Source organism: Trichosurus vulpecula, chromosome 1, assembly GCF_011100635.1.
Source record: "Trichosurus vulpecula isolate mTriVul1 chromosome 1, mTriVul1.pri, whole genome shotgun sequence".
NCBI classification, from domain to species: domain Eukaryota; kingdom Metazoa; phylum Chordata; class Mammalia; order Diprotodontia; family Phalangeridae; genus Trichosurus; species Trichosurus vulpecula.
Window position 1 is genome coordinate 19,331,946 of NC_050573.1, and position 23,906 is coordinate 19,355,851.

The 23,906-nt window shown below is 43.3% G+C and overlaps 1 protein-coding gene across 1 annotated transcript in view; it reads right to left on the reverse strand.

The window, feature by feature from the left end:
• SEZ6L (seizure related 6 homolog like) overlaps window positions 1-23,906 on the reverse strand; it is a 105,942-nt gene that overhangs the window by 47,017 nt on the left and 35,019 nt on the right. The window contains exons 7-9 of the mRNA XM_036760635.1: window positions 22,848-23,014; window positions 20,678-20,872; window positions 15,296-15,434 (exon numbers count right to left, since the gene is read on the reverse strand). Of these exons, the coding sequence (XP_036616530.1) occupies window positions 15,296-15,434; window positions 20,678-20,872; window positions 22,848-23,014 (501 nt within the window). The remainder of the gene's footprint in view (window positions 1-15,295; window positions 15,435-20,677; window positions 20,873-22,847; window positions 23,015-23,906) is intronic.

Genomic DNA, 23,906 nt, shown 5'->3' on the forward strand with positions numbered 1-23,906 from the left:
GTCAGGGCTGGGAGGAGGTTTAGAACAGGGAATGTCAGGGCTGGGAGAGGCCTTTGAACAGGGAATGTCAGATCTGGGAGAGGCCTTAGAACAGGGAATGTCAGATCTGGGAGGGGCTTTAGAACAGGGAATGTCAGGGCTGGGAGGAGGTTTAGAACAGGGAATGTCAGGGCTGGGAGAGGCCTTTGAACAGGGAATGTCAGATCTGGGAGAGGCCTTAGAACAGGGAATGTCAGATCTGGGAGGGGCTTTAGAACAGGGAATGTCAGGGCTGGGAGAGGCCTTAGAACATGGAATGTCAGGGCTGGGAGGGGCCTTAGAACAGGGAATATCAGGGCTGGGAGAGGCCTTAGAACATGGAACATCAGGACTGGGAGGGAACATAGAACAGGGAATGTAAGACATGGGAAGGACCTTAGAATAAAATATTTTCCCATCAGAAGGGACCTTAGAGGTCTTATAGTCCAATTCCCCATGTTCATAGGGTCATATCATCAAAATTTTAGGGTTGGAAGGGACCAACCCCTTATTTTATAGATGAGGAAACTGAGACTACAGAGGTTACATGACTTGACCAAGGTCACACAGCTAAAAAGTGTCTGAGGCAAGATTTGAACCCAAGTCTTCCTAACTTTGAGTCTACCACTCTATCCACTACACCACACTGCCTCTCTAGTTTTAAGAGAAGGAAAGTGACTTGCCCATAGGCACACATCTATTAAGAGGATATTTGGTACCAGAACTCTCAGATCATGGGAGCCTAGTTTTTGACCTAAAAATGGAACTTAGATACCACCTAGTCCACCCCCCTGCCCCTCACTGATAAGGAAGCTAAGGCTGGAGAAGGACAGTGATTTATCCAAGGTCATTTGTCCATGGGTAGGAAGTAGCAGAGCTGAGATTTGAACCCAGGCCTCTCTCCACTTTGCCCCACTGACCCTGAAGCATACTTGGATAAATCACTATAATTCAAAGGGTCACCCGGAACTAGTTGCTATGCCCAACACAATTCCAAAAAGAGAGATAAGCCCCCCCAAAAGCAACAGCTTCTCATGGCCTGGGTGTGAAAATGCTTTACCTTGAAGCTCTTTTGGGAGGCACTTGGTGGAGAATCCCAAAATGTCCTTGAAGATGGGAAAATGTCCCCTCGCCTTAGGCAGGGTGATGGAAGGATTTGCTTTATGAGTTACTAATGAGTCATCTTTTGGCCCTTTCTTCTATGCTTTTTGTCATCAGAAGAAAAAGAAAGAAAAATCCCATAGGACTGAAAAAGGTTAGTATTTATCTGGATTTCTAGGCCACAAAGCACATGATACAGCAGCTATGTAACTAGGGCAGGGCAACCAGGCCTTTGCCCCAGGGCACTGGAATTTAGAACAAACATTTAAAACTCATCCTCTTTTGAAGCAACTGAGCATAGCATCTACTTAGTGAGAATAATTAGTTAAAACTAGAAGCTAGCAGATCAGTACATTGTTAATAGCATCCATCTGTGAGCCACTATAGCAACTAATTCACCCTTCTGCTCTACTGCATTTGTCTTAATTACCTCTTGTATTACTAAGTATCAAATTACAAAGTTGCTTTGAGGGCTTCGTGCTGTTTGCCCCAGGCACCAAAATTGCTACTTAGGGCTCTGTAAGAGAGACACACAGCTGCTTTTCCCGGTGAGAGGGAAGGCTTATTGGGCGTCCTCTTTTGTTTTGACCCTCTCCAATTTACTTGTGAATTTTGGGGTTTTGTTTTTATCTGTATTTCACCCCATCCCCCCACTTTCTAGAATATTAGTTCTATGAAGGCAGGGATTGTATTTTAATCTAACCTGTACTGACAATGCCTAGCTCAGTGCCACCTAAACAAGAATTCTAACAGTTGACGTTTAAACATAGCACATATAGGGTTTTAATATATGGTAGAGACTAGCCCCTGGAGCATGCCTTGGAAAGCTTCAGTACCTCCAACTGGACAGTATGTACTCTGGCTTTTTACTAAAGGAAATTTACAATACAATACAAGTCTGTCTTAGTTGGTTACTGCTCAAGAACATCTTTTTGATGGAACCCTTACAAAAGCCCTGGGAAGCTTGTACTGCCATCCCTGTTTTACAGATGAGTAAATCAAGGCTTAGTAAGTGACAAAGTTGGGTCTGAAGTCTAGGTTACCCAAAGCACTAATTGGTAGGGAAGATTCAAACCCAGATCTCTTCTGACTCTAAAGAAATTGGACTTGAGGAAAAATTCCATTTAGGACTGGAAGGGATTTTGGAAGCAATCTAGTTCAATCATTCCATTTTGCAGAAGTGGAAACTGAGGCAGAGAGAGGTTAAATATCCCACCCCTGAATACAGAGAGAGCAAGTAGCTGGGGCAGGATTCAGACCAGGTCCTCTGACAACCAACTGTCAGTTCTTCGCACCATATACCAGATTGCTTCCTCTGGAACCCAAGAAGTGAAATCTGGAACCCCCAAAATGTTCTTTCTACATCTCCCACAGAAGGCATTTAGTAAGCATTTGTTGGGGGGTATGTTGTGTTAGCTATTTCTCTCCAGAAATTCCCAGCAAGAATTTCTGCCTGAAAGTGCAGTAGAATTCTTTCATGTGGCCTTCCTGAGATAGCATGCTACAAGTGAGCTGATCCACATATGAAAGGCCAGCATCCAAAACCTTCAGCTGGGCTCAAAGAAAGTCTCTTGGCTGGAATGGTTGTGGTAGCAGCGGTGATGATGGTGGTGGTGGTGGTGATAGTGGTGGTGGTGGTGGTGCTGCTGCTGCTGGTGATACGGTTTCCTTAGCTTACCTTTGCTACTAAGATACACCAGGCCATCTATAAAGTGACTCCAGGATCCTCTTCCTATCATTGATGTGAATAACTAACAATAGAAAACACTTAAGCAGTGCTGAGGGGCCTGGAGAATTATTTTTTTACTATCAAGCCAGAATTGGTTTACTAAATCTGTCAATGAAGGCCAAGAAAAATAAATTAAATGCAGTAGGGCTCAGGCCTCCCAGAACCTAAGTGTGAGTCTTTTTTCATGCTGATCAGAGGAAAGAGGGTCTTGGCTTGGCTGACACACAGGATAACAGAGGCCACCAAGAGTTCTGGGTTAGCAATCTTCTCTACCCACCTCACCCAGGGATCCTGGCTCAATGGTCTACATTGTCTAAGCAAAAGATTCTTGGATCTGAGCCCTCTCCTGAGCAGTGCTGTGGGCTGGGAATGCTCCCCCACCCTGAGCCCCCTTAGCTCACTTCCCTTCTGCTATTTCAGCATCTTTGAAACCCCATGTCTTCTCTAGGAAGCTTTCTAGACTGATCAAGATGGGGGTAGCAGAGAATCTGGAATAGGAGAGAGAGTTTCTGATCTGGAGACAAAGAGCCTGGTGATAAAGCTTAGCCATGCTACTTATCACATGTGTGATATAGGACAAGTCCCTCTGTGCCTCAGTTTACTCTTGTCTAAAATGGAAGGATTGGACCAGAGATGATTGCTAAGGTCTGCTTGGGCATAAATCTTGAGCCTGAGGACACAAGGATCATGGTGGAGTTGGGGTCGAGGTCCCAGGGACAATGCCCTGTAGGGAGAAGAAAAAGACTTGAAGCCTTTGTTGCGAGTGGGGAACAGAGTAAGGCAGAGTTTAACTGGTGCACCATCCCCAGAAGAAAGGGAGAGCCCTCGCAGATCCTTATTTTAACTCCTTCTGGCTGATCAGTGCCAGGCTCAAGTGTTTCTTCCTACTGAAGGAATCTAAAAGCTGTTAGCTTTGGATCCCTGGGGCAAAGCCCTTGGGAGCCTACCATTGTCATAGCTCTGGCAGTGGACAGAGGTCTCATTTTAATTGGTGGCTCTGCCTCTGACTAGTTATGTGACCTTTGGGATAGCTCCTCCCCTCTCTGAGCCTCAGTTTACCCATCTGGCAAATGAGAGAATGGACTTTAACCCAATGAATCAGTGACTCAGCAAGCATTGATTATACACCCACTCTACAGGCACCCTGGTAGGCACTGGGTAGTGTGATAGACACTAGAATGAGGCGTGCATTTCTAGTCATTGCTCAATCAATTACGAATTTATTAAGTATTTACTATATGCTAGGCACTGGGAATATGAACTACCAATAATAGTAGTTGCTAGCATTTATATGGTGCTTTAGAAATGTTACAAGCAGCATGCATCTATCACACTGTCCAGTGCCCGCCAGAGTACCTGTACCATGGGTGTATAATCAATACTTGCTGAGTCACCGATTCATCGGGTTAAAGTCCATTCTCTCACCTAGGTGCAGTGGGTAGTGCTCCAGGCCTGGAGTCAGGAAGATTCACCTTCCTGAGTTCAAATCTGGCCTCAGACACTTACTAGCTGTGACGCTGGGCAAGTCACTTAACCCTGTTTGCCTCAGTTTCCTCATATGTAAAATGAGCTGGAAAAGGAAAAGGCTCACTACTCCAGTAGCTTTGCCAAGAAAAACCCAGATGGGGTCACAAAGAGGCAGACATGACTGAAATGACTGAGCAACAGAAACAAATATCGATTCATTTGATCCTCCCCACAGTCTTGTGAGATAGGTGTTATTATTATGCCCATTTTACAGATGGGGAAATTGAGGCCAAGAAAGGTGATGTGATTTGCTCAGGGCCACATAGCTAGTAAGTGGCTGAGGTAGGATTTGATCAAGTCTTCCCGAATCCAAGTCCAATGTTCTATCCCTGCCCTAAAGGAGTTTACACTCTATCAAATACACTCCTATAAGTGCCTGGTACATAGTCAGTGCTTAATAAACCTTTGTGGATTGATTGCCCAGATGATCTCTCAGCTTCTTTTCAGTTCTGATGACCATGGAGGGTTTCAGCAGCCCTTTCTGCTGCTCGGTGATGATCCCACAGGTGTACTTATCCTCGACTTATCTAAAAAAGAAATGGATTTCTATTCCAACGGCCCTTTAAGAGTACAAAATTCTTTCCTTAGAACAATCTTGTGAGTTTGGTAGTGCAAGCATTATTATACTACATTTTGGAGAGGAGAGAATGAGGCACAGAGAAATAAAATGACTTCCACAAGGTCATACAACTAAGGGGGGTGGGTCTGAGCTTGGATTTTGGCCCCCTATCTCCTGACTCCATGTCCAGGGCCCATGCTGCCTGGCACCATCTTGCCTCCTCCATTTCTCTATTGATGGTCAGCCACTGCTTGTCACGCCTCCTTCACGTTCCTCTTTACTTATGTTGGGGTGCTTTAGAGTGAAGAGTCCTCCAGGGTACTTGGTGTGCGGGAAGCCTTACATACATGTGCACTGGTAACACAGAGGACCTGGGATCTTGTCAGCATGGGAATACCCTATGCCATGTTAGCTTGCAACACCTCTATGCATCTAGATTGGCATTCTAGAGCATTGCCTAAGTCACAAGATTGTTTGGAAGAGAGTTTTTTCCCTCAAAGTCTCACTGGAATAGAAATCCTTTTCCTTTTTAGATAATCCAAGACAAGTATGACAAGACAAATATGTGGGGTCATCACTGAGCAGCAGGAAGGGCTGCTGAAACCATCCATGCTTATTAGAGCTGCAAGGAACCTGAGAGACATCTGGGCAATCAAGCAACAAACATTTATTAAGTACTTACTGTATACCATCATTCTAGAGCTGGAAGGGATGAACCTTGGGGCCATCTTGTCCAATCCTCTTGTTTTACAGATGAGGAAACTGAGGCCAAGTATTAAAGTGATGTGCCTAAGGTCATAAAGGTAGGGAGATCCACAAGCAGGATTTGAATCAAGGCCCTTTGACTCTAGCTGCTGCTCCCTGTAGTCTGGTGCTCAGAGAGATTAAATAACTTGTACACAGTCAATGGCTAGTAAGTGTCAGAAGCTGGATTTGAACCCATGCCTTCCTGTTGCCAAGTCCAGAGACTGATCCAGTATATCACACTGCCTTTCTCTTACTTGTTCCTACCTATAGAGGCAGGGTCACAAAGCAGATGGAAAGCTTGCCTTAAAGTCAGGAAGACTTGCCTTCAAGCCTGTCTCTGATATCTACTGACTGTGTGACCCCAGGGAGGTATCTTACCCTCTTCATTCTTCTAAGACTATGAATTGTGGAGCAGGTGCATACCTGCATCAGTGGAGAGAGTTTCCTTGCTCTGGAGTTCCCTATATCAATGAAATCATGGTCTGCCCCCTCTCCCTATTATATACCTATATCTATCTAGATCTATCTATCTATAACTTTCTCTCTCTCTATTTCTCTCTGTCTCTCTCTCCACACACGCGCACACACACACACACACACACACACACACACACACACAGAAGTATAAAATCTATATATAGAGAAAGAGGTTGTGTAGGTTGGGGTGTGTAGACACACACACACGCACACACAGACTATCTCTTGCTCTTCTATAAAATATCTGAATACAGATAGTCTGTGTATGTATATACCAACCTACACAGCCTCTCTCTATAGATATAGATACAAATTTTACATATATTTGTGTATATAAATATGAATATATATATACATAGAGAAGGGATATATATACATATATATACGTATCTTGGGATGAGGACATTGTATTAACATCATCTTCTTATTATGCAAGAATATAATATCATGTCAGTACAATAAAAAGCTTTTGTTCTTATCAGTCCCTTATCAATTCTTGTCATATATATTCTTCAAATATGATATATTTGTTACCCTTACAGAATATAAGCTTCTCCAGGGCAGGAATTGTTCTCATTTTGTCTCTGTATTCCCAGTGCTGAGTACAGTGCCTGGCACATAGTCGGTCCCTAAGCAATGTTTGTTAATTGAAACATTCAGCTGACATCTGTTGACAGTGACTGCCCTCCACACACTCGGGTTTTAGTCCTGATTTTGCCATTATTAGCTCACTGTGTGATCCTGGGTAAGTCACAAATGAGAGTAAAGGTGCCTGCCCTTGCCTCTCTCACGGGAGCGTTTTAGTATCCAGTGAGATAATAGGTAGAAAAATGGTTAACAAAACTGAAAGCGTGAAAGACTAATAAGAAGAAAAGCTTTTTTTTTTTTGGCAGGGCAATTAGGTTAAGTGACTTGCCCAAGGTCACACAGCTAGTACATGTGTCAAGTGTCTGAGGCTGGATCTGAACTCAGGTCCTCCTGACTCCAGGGCTGGTGCTCTACTCGCTGGGCCACCTAGCTTCCCCAAAAGAAAAGCTTTTAATGTTATTTGTATTATATTCTATTCCCATATAACAATACTAAAATGATGAAAATATAAAGTCTTTTTCTCCCCAAGATACTGGGGGAGGGGTATTGCTTCTCTGATTGACCTAGGGGAGGGAAAGAGTAACTCAGACACAAAATCTCAGACACAAACTCTAGCTCTTTCCATTAGCATTCAAGCCCCTTCACAACCTGGCTCCAGCTTGTCTTTCTATACTTATTGCACCCTATGCATTCTACATTCCAGCCAAACCTGACCGCTAGTGGTTTCCAAGATTTAACATGCCATTTCCAGCCTCTGTGCATTTGTACAGGCTGTGTCCCTTCATCTAGATATGCTTTGCCTTTCCTAATCCTTATCTTCCTTTAATATTAAGCTCCCCAGGGAAACCTTCCTTGATTTTCCTGGTTGTTATGGTACTCCCTTTCCTCTAATTACCTTGTATTTACTTATCTGGGTATGTATTTTATCCTTCTATTCTAGATTATAGTATTTTTTTCCCTTTGGTTGGGGGAGAGCATGTTATTGGGGGTGGGGAAGGCATGTCTCCTCAGAAGACCTGAGTCTAGTCTTCTTCCTGCCCTGCCACTAACAAGCTGCAGAACCCTGGGGGAGTCACTTAACCTCTTGGTTTCCTAACCAACTCGCTAATGTATATATTATCATTCAGTATAAGTGGACAAAGTTTCCTCACAGGGATGAAGTCACACAATTAAAAGAGAAAAAGAGTTAAAATTTAAATTTTTTTTTTAAATTAAAAATTCAAAAAATTAAAAGAGTGAAGATAATAAAGTCTATGATTGCCACTGGCATGGTGGAAGTTCAGCACAGAAGTCAAATCAAAGAGGGTTTTCTTATGGATGGTGAGGTTGTCCAACTGCTCCTGATTGTGACTGACATGGTGAATGATTATATCAAGCACTGGAATGCTGCAGAAACTCCTAAATAAGACCCATAGGCATTCAAAAGAACTTGGCTTGACTATTCACACATTAAAAACCAAGTGGATGAAGGATGCTTATTGTCCATGCTATGATGATCCATAGCATATGCAGAACTAGTCCATCTATAATACACTTTAAACAGACACTGCAGCAAATAGACAATTGTCTGGGTCCAGAATTGAACAGGAGGAGGAGGAGTATGGGTTGCATGGCTATTGGGAAATTATCCAGTGAGTTGAACGACCTCAAGATTTTCCCTTAAACAAAGGCCCATCTTTTAAACAATAATTTTCTTTGGGTTATATTATATGGCTTGGAGATTCATAAAATGCTTCAGTCTTTGAAAAACTGAGATTGAAGGTCACTGGACAATGGAGAGAGATGCATGGTGGGCAAGAGCAGCCATCAGACATTACAAACTAGGAAATACACAGAAAACATCGTATAAAGAAAATGTATCATTGGGAAAATCCAAAGATGGGTCCATCATGTGATAAGAGATAGACATGGACAGCTAGCCTTGCTGTGTCAAGAGGAACCTAATAAAGGTCTCCAGAATGTTGGACAGACCAATGGAGAGAAGTTTGCTGGAGGACATGGAGCCTGTATGTGCAACCATGAATGGGTTGCAAGCTACACCACTGGAGTGAACATCCATCCGCATCGATGGACTTACGAATTTGTTGGAGTGTTGAAATGAACACCTCCCTCATCGAGGGTGTGGGAAGGAAAACACTTGCCAACCTTTAAGTGATACATGAGCCTGAAGGTTACTTATGATTACTGGTTACTGCCCAAAGCAGGCAGGTTTGGGGCTTGGTTCTTTTTGGTCTCCCTCGTTTTGTCAGCTATGGGTGTTGTTTGTTTGTTTGTTTCTTTTTGTGGGGGAACTCAGCCCACTCTGCACTGCCTAGTAGGAGGTTTCATCTGCATCCAAGAGCTTTGGAAGGATGTAAAGTTTTAGCTGCAATTGTGGCCAGGTCCCACCATCCCCTGGTGGCAAACTATGGCTGAATGGAGAAATGCTGCTCCAGGAGGTTGTGGACTTGTTCTAATCTGGATGTAAACCTGTCAGAGTTATGAGTATTTATGGGAAATGGAAAATCATAAAATGTCAGAGCTGAGAAGGGCCTTAGAACAGAGAATGTCAGAGTTTGGGAGGGGCCTCAGAACAGGGAATGTCAGGGCTAGGAAGGTTTTTAGAACAGAGAATGTGAGGACTATGAGGTGCCTTAGAACAGGGAATGTCAGAGCTGGGAGGGGCCTTAGAACAGGGAATATCAGAACTGGGGGGAGCCTTAGAATACAGAACATTCAATGTTAATATAGTAAAGCAGTTATGTCAAAATAGAAATGGATCCCTACCAGCAGCATATTGACTTAGAAAACCACAAATTAACACTATCTATGTTGCAATGTATTTTCATTTATTTTGCTGAACATTTCTCACTTAGATTTTAATCTGGTTCTTCTAGCAGTTGGGTGTTTATAGTTTGACCTCTGTTAAAGTATGGCTGAATCATAGAATGTCAGACCTAGAAAGGCCCTTAGAAAACAGAACATCAGAATTGTAATGGCCTCTAGAATGTCAGAGGTGAGAGGGAGCTTAGAGCATAGAACATAGACTTCTAGAGCTCAAAGAGATTTGAAAATACAGAACACAGGACATTAGATCATGAAACTACTGTAGAATAATAGAAGTCAGTGATGGTAGAGATCTAGGACTACGTAATCCACCATCTCCCGTCCTCAAACATCACTTTGCAGAGGAGAAAAATGAAGCCCAGAGAAGGAAATGGACTCACTCAATGTCGTCATACAGCAACTTAAGAGGTTGAACCAGGATTAAAGGCCAGGGTTCCTACCCCAAGTCCAAGACTCTTTCAGAGGTTGCACTTCCCATAGAGATCACAAGCTAGGTTTTTCTGAAACCAGGCTCAGGGAAGGAATTGGGCTTTGAACATAAGATACAGCCACACTGGTGAGTCTAGTATATTCTCAGCTCTTCAAGGAAAATTGGATAAGCCAGTGTCATGCTGAAGGTTAATTGGGTCTTTGACACCCAGAGGGAGGAAAGCAGAATTCTTGTTTTAGAGTTTCCTTACAGAGCCTGGTATCTGCCACAGACACACATCTTGCTTTGAAAGTCTTACTGAAAAACAAGGTGTGCAAACCCCATCCCTGCTTCTCTGGGCCGGAAAGTGTGACAGGTGCTTCTAGGTTGGAAAGACCGAGAAACAGAAAGGGAGGATGTGGGGTGTCCCACATATTGTCAATATGCTGACTAAGAATTCCACTGCTGGGATTCTGATATCATGGAAAGAGGGTGGGACTTACCATCAGAAGACTGGGATTCTAATCCTGACTCTGCTACTTCCTACCCGTGTGACCTTGGGAAAATCATTTCCCATCTCTAAGGCCCAATTTCCTTTTCTGCATAATGAAGAGGTCCAAGTAGCATGTTACAATGAAAGAGCACTGGATTTGAAATCAGAAGTCTTGGGTTCAAATCTTGGCTCCTTCTTCTACCTCTGATTTTTATTATCAGTATGACCTTGGCCACTTCACTTTCCTTTTCTGGGATTCCATTTCCCCTTCTGTAAAATGAGGGAGACAGTCTAGAATAATTCAGTGGAAATAGTCCTGGTGTTGGACTCAGAAGAACTGAATTCAAATCTCAATTCTGCCAGTTGCTATATGGGTGACGTTGAGGGAAATCATGTCATTTCTCCAGGCTTGAGTGTTCTTATCTATAAAATAAGGGGCTCAGTCTAGATAACTTCTAAGGACCCTTCTAGCTTGAAATTGATGGTCCCAATATATTACAAAGATTTTGCACTGTGACCAGGAATTCAAGGATGGTTTAAAATAAGGAAAACTATTAACATAAATGATTAATCAATAAAAAGCAACAAAAACAATATGATTATATCAATAGATGCAGAAAAAGCTTTTTGACAAAATACAACACTCATTCCTATTAAAAACACTTGAAAGCATAGGTATAAATGGATTTTTCCTTAAAATGACAAAAAGCATCTACCTTAAACCATCAGCAAGCATTATTTGTAATGAGGATAAGCTAGAAGCCTTCCCAATAAGATCAGGAGTGAAACAAGAATGCCATCATCACCAATATTATTCAATGTAATATTAGAAATGCTGACAATAGCAATAAGAGAAGAAAAAGAAATTGAAGGAATTAGAATAGGCACTGAGGAAACAAAGCTGTCTTTTTGCAGATGACATGATGATAGACTTAGAAAATCCTAGGGATCCAACTAAAAAGCTAGTAGAAAGAATAATTTTAGCAAAGCAGCAGCATATGAAATAAATTCACATAAATCATCAGCATTTCTATATATCACCTACAAAACCCTGCAAGAAGAGATAGTAAGAGATATCCCATTTAAAATAATTGTAGATGGAATAAATTTCCTGAGATTCTACTTGCCAAGACAAACCTAGGAACTACATGAGCATAATTATAAAACACTTTATACACATAAAATCAGGTTTAAATAATTGGAGAAATATTAATTGTTCATGCATGGGCAGAGCCAATATAATAAAAATGACAATTCCACCTAAACCAATCTACTTATTCAATACCATCCCAATTAAATCACCAAAGTTTTTTTTTGAGCTAGAAAACTAATAGTAAGATTCATTTGGAAGAATAAAAGGTCAAGAATATCAAAGGAATTAATGAAAAAATGCAAAGGAAGGAGGGTAGTACCAAATCTTAAACTATATTTTATGGCAGCAATTATTGAAACTATCTGGTACTGGCTAAGAAATAGAATGGTGGACAAGGGGAACAGAATAGAAATACCATACATAGTAGTAAATAATTATAGTAACCTTGTGTTTGAAAAATGTAAAGTTTTAAGTTTTGGGGTTAAGAACTCACTATTTGGTAAAAATTGTTCAGCAAAATGGAAGTCTGGCAGAAACTAGGTATAGACCAATATCTTACACCATTTACCAAGGCCAAAATAGATATATGATCTAGATATAAAGGGAGATATCATGAGTAAATTAGAAGGACATGGAACATGGAGTCTGATCTAACCAGAATATGAGGCCTACCCATGCTTATCCGGCCTCTGCTTGAGGCCTTCTAGTGAAGGCAGCCCATCCCACTTTTGGACAGCTCCATGCTGGGGAATTTTGTGGCCACAGAACCGAAGCTGGCCTTTTTGCAGTTTCTACCCTTTACTGGTTCCGCCCTCTGGGGCCACACTGAGTGAATCTATTATCCTTCCACCACATGAGAACCATTCAAGTAGCTGAGAGGGCAGCTGGGGAATACAGCTATCTCAACTATTCCACAGAAATACACGGGGCTGGCTTTGGGTGGGCAACAGATATCCTTTTTCCCTTAGGTGAGCAGGTCAGAGGCTGGGGAATTGGGGGTTAGCAGACATCCAGAGGAAGGCAGTTAGATGAATGTGGCTCCAGGAGGGGCCCAGAAAATTGGCACTCCCTCCAAGTAGCCAAGTTCTAAGGGGCTGCCCCCATGTGGGGGCTTCTCTTCTCTTCTGCCAGCAAGAGGAAGGGCTAAGCATTTTCCAGGACCAGCTTTCTCCAGGGAGCCAGATTGGATGGCCAAGTTCTTTGACGTAGAACTGAATGGGCTCATTGGCTCTGGACTTGCTGCCTCAGAAACTAACCAGAGCTCATTCAAGCCTGCCATGTCCCTGCTCTCTGAGGCTTCATGGAGCTTTTTGGAAGGCTTGTGGGAAAGCTTTTCAGGACTTGCTTCCTTCTTTTCTTTTTAGTTCCCAACAAAACAAAGGCCAATTCAAAGGTTCTGAAAAGCTGACCTCTTCCAGTTCCCAGGTGACCTCTGCCTGTTGTATCTGTCAGTCAGTTAACAGGCATTTTTATGGAGTTCTTTCTGTGTGCACTGCACAGGGCTGGCTACTATTTTGTGCGTGCGTGCGTGCGTGCGTGCGTGTGTGTGTGTGTGTGTGTGTGAGAGAGAGAGAGAGAGAGAGAGAGGCAGGCAGAGACAGAGAGAGACACAGAGACAGAGACAGAGAGACAAAGAGAGACAAGGACAGAGAGACAGAGACAGAGGCAGAGACAAAGGTAAGACCTGAAAAAGCTCTAGGAGCTTTCAAGTGAGAAAAACAGGGTAGGCTTAAGAGACATTAGTAATACTTACATAACAGAAAAGGATAAAGGAAATGTCTGACCGTGTTATTCCCCTGCCCGATAAACTCTAATGTCTCTGTATTGCCTCCAGTATCAAATACAGACTCTTCATTTGGCCCCCAAAGTCCTTCTCAAACTAGCACTTGCCTACTTTTCCTAGGTCTATCTCACATTATCTCTACATTATCTCTCTCTATGTCTGTCTCTGTCTCTGTCTCCGTGATGTAGGATGCTGTCTTGTTGAGCTTTGTGTAATCTTTGGGGAGTGACTTTGGCTATGTCTATATGAAGCCAAAATACATTTAGTAAAGTGTAGAAAGTGCAGCTAATTATCAAAACCACAGCTCTACTATAGGAAATGATCTCAGAATTCATCTAATCCAGTCCCTTCATTTTATAGAGGGAAGAGGAGAAATAATTTGCCCAAGATCACATGGACAGAGAGTGAATAGCGGAAGAATTTAAGCCCAACTGCTCTGAATCCAAATCTAATATTCTTTCCATTGGTTATGCAACCTCTCAAAATTAAAAACAAATCTATACATCAAATGCCTAGATTTTATTCTGCACAACACTAATTATGAGAACATGGCTAGATGTCTTCAGATAACTAGATCATAGAATTAGGATCAGGAAGGATATTCAAGGCCATCTAGTCTAATGTTCTCATTTTCTTGTTGTCGTTTGATCATTTCAGTTGTGTCTGACTCTTTGTGACTCTATTTCGGGTTTTCTTGGCAAAGACACTGGAGTGGTTTGCCATTTCCTTCTTCATCTCATTTTACAGATGAAGAGACTGAAGCAAACAGTGACTTTCCCAGGGTCACACAACTAGTAAGTGTCTGAGGCTAGATTTGAACTCATGGAAATGAGTCTTCCTGATTCCAAGCCCAGTGCTCTAACCACTGTACCACCTAGCTACCCCCAAATGTTCTCATTATATAGATGGGGAAACTGAGGTGCATAGAGGTTAAACAACCTGTCCAGGGAGTACACAGGTAGCAAATAACAGAGGAGGGCTTGTAATATTAAGGTGAGACCTTTTTACTGTTTTCTCTTTTAGCACTTATTTAACCAAGTGCCCTTGATGTGTCTGGCCTTTGTTTCCTTGATTAAATTAGGAGTCCTTGATGACCTCCTTGCCTCACGGGAAAGCCTACTTTACATGGGTTTGAGTGACATATTTGTGACATCAGAGGCTTTTAGAGCACATGGGCTTAAATCACATCTTTGTGATGATTTTAGGTCACGTGGGTGAGTTGCATGTGTGACTCACCCTTGACCCTGAAAAAGAAATATAAACCCAGAGGTTGGCATTCTCCCTTGGGGCTCTGAGCCACTGGAGGAATGGTGCGTGACTCTGGGCCAGCTGTTGTTAAGAGCTCCCTGGCTTGGAAGCCCAGATGTCGATGGTTTCTTCTGTAAGTATGAATTGTGACTTGGTCTGTTTACATTGTGTATGTTTGTAACTTGTTTGTACTTGCTCTGAAGTTCAGGTTGCTGGCTTTTCCTCCTGAACTAAGTGAGTTTATATGTATAGGTTGGATTAAAGTAAGATTGTTAACCCCTTAAAGCTGCTTTCCTTAGTAAAGCAGATCAAAAGAACCTGTGCTGGCAGCGTTCTTGTTGTTGGGCTTGTGTTGGTCTCTCACCCTCACAACAGCTGCTAGCCAAATTGTTGCAACAGGGCTTTGAACACAGGTCCACTAATTCCAAATACAGTTCTTTCTCTTATGCGCCATGTCGCCTATCTGATGCTTGGGCTTCTGTTATCCCTGTCTTCCATCCTTGGCCATTGACATTTATTCCCCTAGAAGCAGAGCAGCCATCAGTCTATGGGGCCCTGCAGCTGTGCTGAGAAGGTTCCTTCAGATGACACCTCGGGTATGAGATGGACCTACTCGATGGCCTGTAAATGCCATCAGTTGAAATTGGCCATCCAAGAAAGAGCCGATTGTCTGTTTCCCAAATAGGAAAATACTTACAATTGAATATCTAGGAAAATCCTCTTTTCTTCTCCCACGTGAATCTTCCAGATGCAGTCCTCTCCCTCAGCATAGGGCTCGGGCCAGTTTGGGGACAGCACGACTCCAGCTACAGTGGACAGCTCCCCACCACACATGGCTGTAAGAAGAGACAGTTAGATGGACACAGGCTGATACAGCCTCTTACTAGAGCCTGTGAGAATGGTCTAGCTGTTGTGGCTTGTCTCAAGGTATACTTGGCGTTTCAGAGAATCTGCCATCTACCCTCAGAGTTGGAAGAAACTTCAGAGGCCTCCCATTCCCCCCCCCCCACTCTGTAGCATCCTGGGCAAATGGGCACCCAGCCTCTGCTTGAATCTTTTCAGTGACAAGGGACTCACTGCCTCCCAGGGTAGCTCCTACTAAATTGGGGATGCTCTAATTGCCCTGAAATTGTTGCTTCCATTCAGCTCCGTTGTCTCCAATTTCTGCCCATTGATCCTTTTTTGGCCTGTAAGGCCAAGCAGACTAACTCTCAGCTCTTTTCTTTAGCACATCCCTTCCTGAATGAGAGTCCTCGAAGGGATCTTTGAGGTTACCTGGTCTATTTTTCATTTTTTGGATGAGGAAATCAAGGCCCGGGGATCTTAAGACTCAGAGTCTTTTATCATTCCACCGTACTATGTCTCCTTCTCTTCCCTGTGTGACCTTGGGAAAGTCACTGAGCTAATCTCTCTGAGCCTGTTTTCTTATCTGTAAAAGGAGAGGATTAGATGAGATGACCTTTCTTATCCTTCCCAACTCCAAATCTATGATGCTGCCATTTCCATTTCTGCCAACAGATGCTAGCATTGTATGGTCTCTGGTCCCCATGACATCCTGGTCACTTTCTCTGGACTAAGTCCTTCCTCTCTCCCACTCCACTGTATGATTTAGTTCCGGAACTGAACACAATGCTTACTCAGAGTAGGGGCTGGCTAGATTTCCAAGCTAACTTTGTGTTTACCTAGCGAATGTTCTAACTGAGGTCCAGGCCAGAGCACCCATAAATTCCGCTCTGTTAAACTTGTGCATTTAATATGGGGATCAATCTTTCACCGGTGGCAATGGCTGTGATTTCATGCCAAACTGAATCGGGTGAGGGTGGCTGCCAAGAGGAGAAACCTGTTTCATTATTCTGTGCTTGAGTTATCCTGGCACAGGGCTGACATGCCAACTTTAAACATAGAGTGTGATGAGGACCGAGACCCAGGAATGCCTTCGATGGCCTTAAAGATGTGTGCTCTGTAAACTCAGACCTTGGTATTAACAAGTCTATTACAGGGCGTCAATAGCCTCTCAGCCTCGCTGGTGCTGTGGTGAGGCCTGAATGGGAGGGAGTCTGTGACAGCTTTAAAGGGGCTACAGCAATTTAAGGAGTAGGTATTATTATGGCTCTAAGTGGTCATAGTATTATGTCATAGGTTCTACATCCTCAAGTGCAAAGGACCTTAAGTGCTGGTCCTGGTTCTGCTATGTGACTGTAGGAAAAAACAAGCTGACCTTTCTGAGTCTCAGTTTCTCCAGTTAATATAGCCAGTGAGGTCCAATGATAAGTGCCTTCCCTACCTTCCAGGGCACATTGACTGGCACAAGGGAAATAAAGGCTATGAAAGTGCTTTAGAAAAGCATAAAGGAGGAATGAGACGAGTCACTGTGTGAGCATGGGCAGGTCTCTTCCCCCAACTGGTTTCTTCTTCCACAAAATGAAAAGGTTGACTGGATGATTCCGGAGACCCCTGGGACATTTTGGCATTTTATGAGGCTATATATTATGCAGAGGGATCATGACAGAATGAATCAAGGGCTGGGAGTCAACTTCCTCCCTTCCCCCTCTCTCTTATTTCCATTCCTCCCTTCTTCCTTCAAGCCCCAACTCCCCCTTTCCTCCCTCCATCCCTCTCTTTCTTTCTCCCCTTTTTTTCTTCCTTTAATTCTTTCCTTTTCCTTTCTTCTCTCAATGTCTTCCCTCCCTTTGTCCCTCTTGCCTATCCTCAATCCCTCCCTCTCTTACTTCTTTCCTCAATTCTTCCCTCTGTTCCTTTGTTCTTTCCTCAGTTTTCACTTTTCCCTTCAGTCCTCTCTCTTCCTCCGTTCTTTACCCATTTTCTCTTCTTCCATCAATCTCTCCTCCTTTCTTCCCTTCTTTCTTCAATCTCTTTTCTTCCCTCAATTTTTCCCTTTCTTCTTCTATTCTTTTCCCAGTCTTTCACTTATTTTTCTTCTCCCTCCTCTTCCTTTTCTGTTTCCTCTTCCTTCTTGCCATATGATATCTGCAGGACCCTTTGCTGTCCTATTGTTTTATACAGCAGAAAAGGACTCAGAAGACATCCCCCCAAACCCAGGGGCCTGGGTAGACCATTTCCTTCTGCCAAAAAGGAAAGACAGCCCTTTTAATTTAAACTTTTTAAAGGCAGTTCAGTGTGAGCTTAGGCAGATTTCTGAGCCCTTCAGGCCAGTGGAGGGGAGCAGCAAGATGAAAGAGAAGTTGAATCAGGACAGTGATTACCTCAGGAGAAAAACATGATCTGTTAGACATAGCAGGTCTAGAAGCAATGAAATTTGTTTCCCAAGGCTTTGTCCTGAGTTCTCCTTTCTTCGTTCAGAGTCACATAATCTGAGGATTGGGAAGGACCATGTGGTCCCACCTGTGTCCAAAGAAAATCTCCTCTGGAACATCCCAGAAAAGTGGCTGTCCAGCCTCTCCATGCTGACCTCTTAGGAAGGGGAGCCTGCCATTTCTTGAGGCAGCCTGTTTCACTTTGGAACACCTCTAATTGTTAGGAAGATTTTCTTGATATCGAATCTAAATTTTCCTGTTTTCAACTCTGACCAGTTGCCCCTGGTTCTGTCATCTGTCAAACAGAGCAATTCTAATCCTTCCCCCACCTCCCAGGGCAGCTATTTATGCCTGTTTTGATAATTCTCTTGTCCAAGGTAAACATTCCCAGTTTCTTTAACTTATCCTCATATATCATGAACTCAAGGCCCTTTACTATCCTGGTTGCCCTCCTATGAATACTCTTCTTCAGTTTATTAATACCCTTCAAAAACCCAGGTGCCAGGAACTGGACATTGTATTACAAATCTGGTCTGATTAGGGTGGAATGTAGTGGGATTGCCACCTTCTTATTCCTACAAGTTATGCCCCTCTTAATGTAGCCTTAAGGTCACATTAGCTTTTCTGACTGATCTCACCTTGTTGACTTGTATTGAGCTTGTGGTCCAGTAAGATCCTCAGACCTTTCTCAGAACAACTGCTCTCTATCCTTCTCTCTCCTCCACTTTGTACTGAAATTGATTTTTTAATCCAGTTCAAGACTTTACATTTATCCCCATTCATATTGGATTATACCTATCTTATTAGAATGAGCTCAATGCTCTATCCTTTTGAGGCCGTTATGGGTCCTGACTCAGTCATCCAATATGTCAGCTTTGTGTCATCTGCAAATTTGATGAGCATGTAATGTATGATACTCTTATCCAAGTCATTGATAAAAAATGTAAATCAATACACTCATGTGCCCTCCTTCTCCTCCTTTTCCTTCTCCTCTTTCTCTTTGTCCTTCTCCTCCCCCTTTTCTTCTTCCTCCTCTTTCTTCCCCTCCTTTTACCTCTCTATACCTCTGTGTCTGTGTCTCTCTTCCTGTGGATACATCCATCATCTCTATGCTAATAATTCCCAAATCTATATATCCCACTCTGGTTCTGCATCCCAATCTCTTCTTATCATCTCCATGTTGCAGGTCTGACCATGTCACCCCTCTACTCCAGGGGCTGCTCCAGGATCAAACACAAAATCTTTTGTTTGTTGTTCAGAATTCTTTATAAGGTAACCCCCACCCCTGCCTTGCCTTTCCAGCCTCCTTAAACCTTACCCCTCATATGTATACTTTGATCTAGTGCTATTGGCCTCTTGACTATTCTCTGAACAAGACACTGCTCTCAGCTCTGGGTATTTTCTGTGGCTGTGCCTCATGCCTGGAATGCTCTCCCTCCTCTTCTCTGCGTTTGGGTTTCCCTGACTTCCTTCAGGTCCCAATTAAAATCCTAACTTCTACAGGAAGACTTCTCCAACCCCTCTTCATTCTAGTGCCTTCCCCTTTTAATTATTCCCTGCTTAACCTGTATGTTTGTTTCCTTGTTTTCTCCCCCATTAGACAGTAAGCTTCTTGAGGGCAGTTACTGTTTTTTTTTGTCTTTTTTTGTATCCTTAGCATTTAGCATAGGGCTTGATAAATGCTTATTGACTGAATGATCACCTGAATTTTTTTAAACAACATCTCAGGTTTCTCACATCCAAAATAGAGTTCTTTTTCCTTCTAAACCAGCTCATCTTACAAAATTCCTTCTTTGTATGGAGTGCAGCACCATCCTCCCATTTGCCCAAGTTTGCAGCCTCATAGTCATTCTTGCTTTGTTCCATTGCCTTCCTTCATCCATTCCCTCATCTATTAAGTTACTAAAATTAGTCAATTCTTTCTCCACAACAGCTTTTTGAAACCAACCCCTTCTTTCTATTCAGCCACCCCCTATCTTTAGTTCCTAGCTCTTCTGGTTGAGATTATTGGAGTGGCTTCCTGATTACTCTCCCTGCTTTCAGTTTCTCCCCTCTTCAATCCATCTTCCACACAACTGCCAAATTAATTTTCCCTAATTTTCCAGGGATTCCCTGCTCAAAAACCTTCAATGGCTCCCTATTACCTATAGAATAAAAAAGTTCCATTTCCTTAACCTGGAATTTAAGACCTTCAAAAGGTAAGCTCCAACCTACCTTCCCAGCCTTGTTTCACAGCACTCCCTTTCACAGACATTATGTTCTAACAAAACTGAACTACTTCCTAGAATTTAATATCCCATCTTCCTCCTCTGGGAAACTGCACAGACCACCCTCCATGCCTGGAATGCATTCTTCCATCATCTCCACCTTTAAGAATTTTTAGCTTCCTTTAAGTCTCAGCTCAGGAGCCATCTCTTCCAGGAAGCCCTCTGAGATCCATCTAATTATTAGTGATTTCTCTTTCCCTAAATTATATAGCATTTACCTATCTGTATATATGCTGGATGCATCTTACTCCTAGACGAATGCCAGCTCCTTGAGAGTAGAGACTATTTTGTGTTTATAACCCCAATACCCAGATCAGTGCCTGGCACACAGAAGACCCTTAATTGCTCATTAAATTGAACTCAAGTGGCTTCTAGACTCCTTGCTATCATTAGCTTGTTGTGCAGCTTTGGGTTTGTCCCTCTTCCTCTCTGATCCTCTCCTTCATTGGCTTTTTGTCTCAGGGACTCTGGGAAGGTCTAGGGGTACCAGTGGTATAAGGAAGTGGGGTGGCCTGAGAGCTTGGAGGGTCACCTCACCTCTGCACAAGGGTTCTGTATCATTCCAGTAAGGGTCCCGGACATTGATACACTCAATGATGGCAGGTCCCTGCTCCAGAGAGTGACCAGGGTCACAGGTGAACTCCACCGTGGTTCCAATGTTGTAGGTTGGGTCTGAGGTTGTGAAGTTACCGTTTTGGATGTAGGGCTCATAGCAGTGGCCTTTCTCAAAAGCTGGAAGGAGAGAAGGAGGAGTAGGGAGATGGGGAGAGGGAAGCTTGAAAAATCAGATTGTGATATGGATGACTACCCATCAGAGGAAGTGGTCCTTCCTGATCCTAATTCCTAGGCTTTCATAAAATCAAAGATCATAGGTTTTGACCTTGAAGGTACCTTAGAGGTCATCAAATTTCAAGTCCTCATGTTACAGATGTGGAAATCGAGGCAGATAAAGTTGCATGACTTGTCTTGGGTCACACAACTAATAAGTGTCTGAGGCAGGATTTGAACCCAAGTCTTCCTGGCTCCATGTCCAGTATACTATCCATAACATTTCCCCAGATTGCCCCTGGGGTTTCTGGGTGAGGAATACATCATGGCATTGAACTTCTCTATGGAAAGAGCCCTGGACATGGTGTCAGAAGAGTTGGGCCTGACTCCCACTTCTGATACTAACCATGTGACCTTGGGTAGAGGACTTCCCAGTTCTAAGTCTCAGTTTCTCCACCTGTAACATAAGGCATTAGAGCTAGAGTTCTGGAGTTAGAGTCAGGAAGACCAGGAGGGTTCTCATCTGTGTGACCCTGGACAAAGCCAGCAAACCTGAGGTCTAGATCTGGAAGGAGCCTCACCGGTCATCTGGTCCAACTTCCTTATTCTATAGATGAAGAAACTGAGGCCCAGGGCAAGTCACTGACTGTCCTCAGAATACCCAGTAGCAAATATCAGAAGCAAGATTTGAACTCAAGTCCTCTGACTCCAATCTGTTCCTTTTTCCACTGGACTGCATTATCACTAAACTTCATTTTTAACCTGGACTGATGTATCCCATAAGGACCAGATTTCCCTGGGAGCACTCATGCCTTCCAGATGTCTCTCTCTCTCTCCTCTTGCCTTCATCAAATTTTCCTGTACTTCCTCCTGTCCTTGCAGGGCTGTGCTCTCTGCTCTTTGTCCAGAGAAAATGTACCCCTAAGTACAAGCAATGAGATCAAGGTGGTGTAATAAAATATGTACTGACAGTGGAGTCAGAGAACCTGAGTAAAAATATTGGGTTTGCCAGTAACTACCTGTATGACCTTGGGCAAGTCACTTGACTTCTTTAGACCTCAGTTCCCCCAGCTGTAAATTGAAGGGTTTGGTCTAGATATAATCTTTCAGGTTCCTTCCAGCTCTAAATCTGATTGTAAGACTTAGCTTTTGTCAGGGCAGAGGAATAGCAGCTCTATTATTCTCGGCTTATTTGGACCTACCTTAAGTATGCTTTCCCCCAATAGAATGTAAGCTCTTTGACAGCAGGGGTAGTTTTGCTTTTATCTTTGGCTCCCCAGTGCCTAGCACAGTACCTGGCACATAGAAGGGATATCTTATTACTTAGCTAGGTTGTGCAGTGGATAGCCGCTGCATTCCTTGGAACAGGAAGACTTGAGTCCAAATCCTGCATCAGACACTTATTAGCTCTGCAACCCTGGGTAAGTCACTTAAACTCTGTCAGCCTCAGTTTCCTCATCTGTAAAATCAGGATAATAATGGCACCTGCCTCCCGGGATTATTGTGAGGATCAAGTGCCTTAACATATGTACAGTGCTTTGCAAACCTTCAAATTCTACATAAACGTTAGCTGTTTTTGTTATTATTAGTGAATCGAATTAGGAGAATGGGCCATTTTCTTTTTTCTAACTGGAAGGCTTAGGCTGGAGTCTATGCCCAGTGTCAGTCACCTGGAGGATGAGATGGGCCCTTTGGGGAAGGCTGATGAACTCTAACCAAAGAGGACAGCCAGTGATTCATTTTAAAGGCTTGCTCTTCATTTGAAAGAGGAAATCCTAGCTCCAGGTATAAATTTCTCCTGAGAGTGCCCTCCCTCCACCCTTCTCCCCCTCCCATCTGCTCTTCCCCAAATGTCCTGTTCTGAGATCTGGAGCCTGAAAGCCCTGTGGACAGCCACACTCTACCCCGTGGGCCCCTCCCCAGGGCGCTGGGAGGTCACCTTCAAATCGGATGTTGAAGACTGTGGAGGCTCTGGCCTCTTCGGCCATGAAGTAGATCCGGATGGCAGAGCCTTCACTCAGCAGGCCCTCAAAAGGAACATTCTCCGTTTGGAAGGAATCATAGAGGACAGTTGACTTGTTGGTCCGGCCACTGTAGACAACCATCCTAGGGGCCCGGGGAGAGAAAGTAAGGGAAAAGGGAAAGAGAAGAATTCTCCATTCATTTTGCTTATAAACCAATGAGTGGGAATGAATGTCTCTCCTCAGAGACACCAAAACATGTAACATAGGATCCTATCACACCTTGAGATCTAGAAGAGGCCTCAGATGTCCAACTGCTTCATTTTCAGAGAAGGAAACTGAGGCCCAGGAAGAGAGAGTGACTCACTCAAGCTCACAGAGAAGATCCAGAATTTGAATCCAGTCCTCTGATGCCAAACCTAGAATACTTTCTTTTGTGTCAAACCAACTGCTTTTTTATTTAATTTTTGGAACTGAATCATTAAAAAATTATTTGATGTCCTATCAGATTATAATATCTCTTTATGTGAGGGGTAGTATGATCTGATGTCAGAGGATTTGGGTTTAAATACCACCTTGTGTGACCTTGGGCAAGTCACTTATCCCACCCTGTGCCTCAGTTTCCTTATCTGTAAAATGAAGGGGGTTGGACTAGATGGTCTCTGAGTTTCTTGCAGCTCTAGGTCTATGATCTTAGGATTTTAAACCTGATGCTTAATGCCCATGTATCCTTGGACAAGGACATCTTTGGGCCTCAGTTTCCTAATCTGTAAGATGAGATCATTATAGAAGATGGTCTCTGAGGTCGCTTGCAACTCTAGATGCTTTGATTTTTCTGGTTGATATGGACATTAATTCTTCCCTTGCCTTCCTTTCTGGTAAAACCACCTCTTTTTCTCCCAGGTGATGTCTCCTGGAGTCACTGGGGAAGAGACGAACAATTAAAGTCCTCTGCTTCCCTTTCCCTCTCCCTGGGTCACAGGGGCTGGTCTGAGTGTCCCAATCCCTTAGGTTAATGATCTGGGCAGGGCTACTAA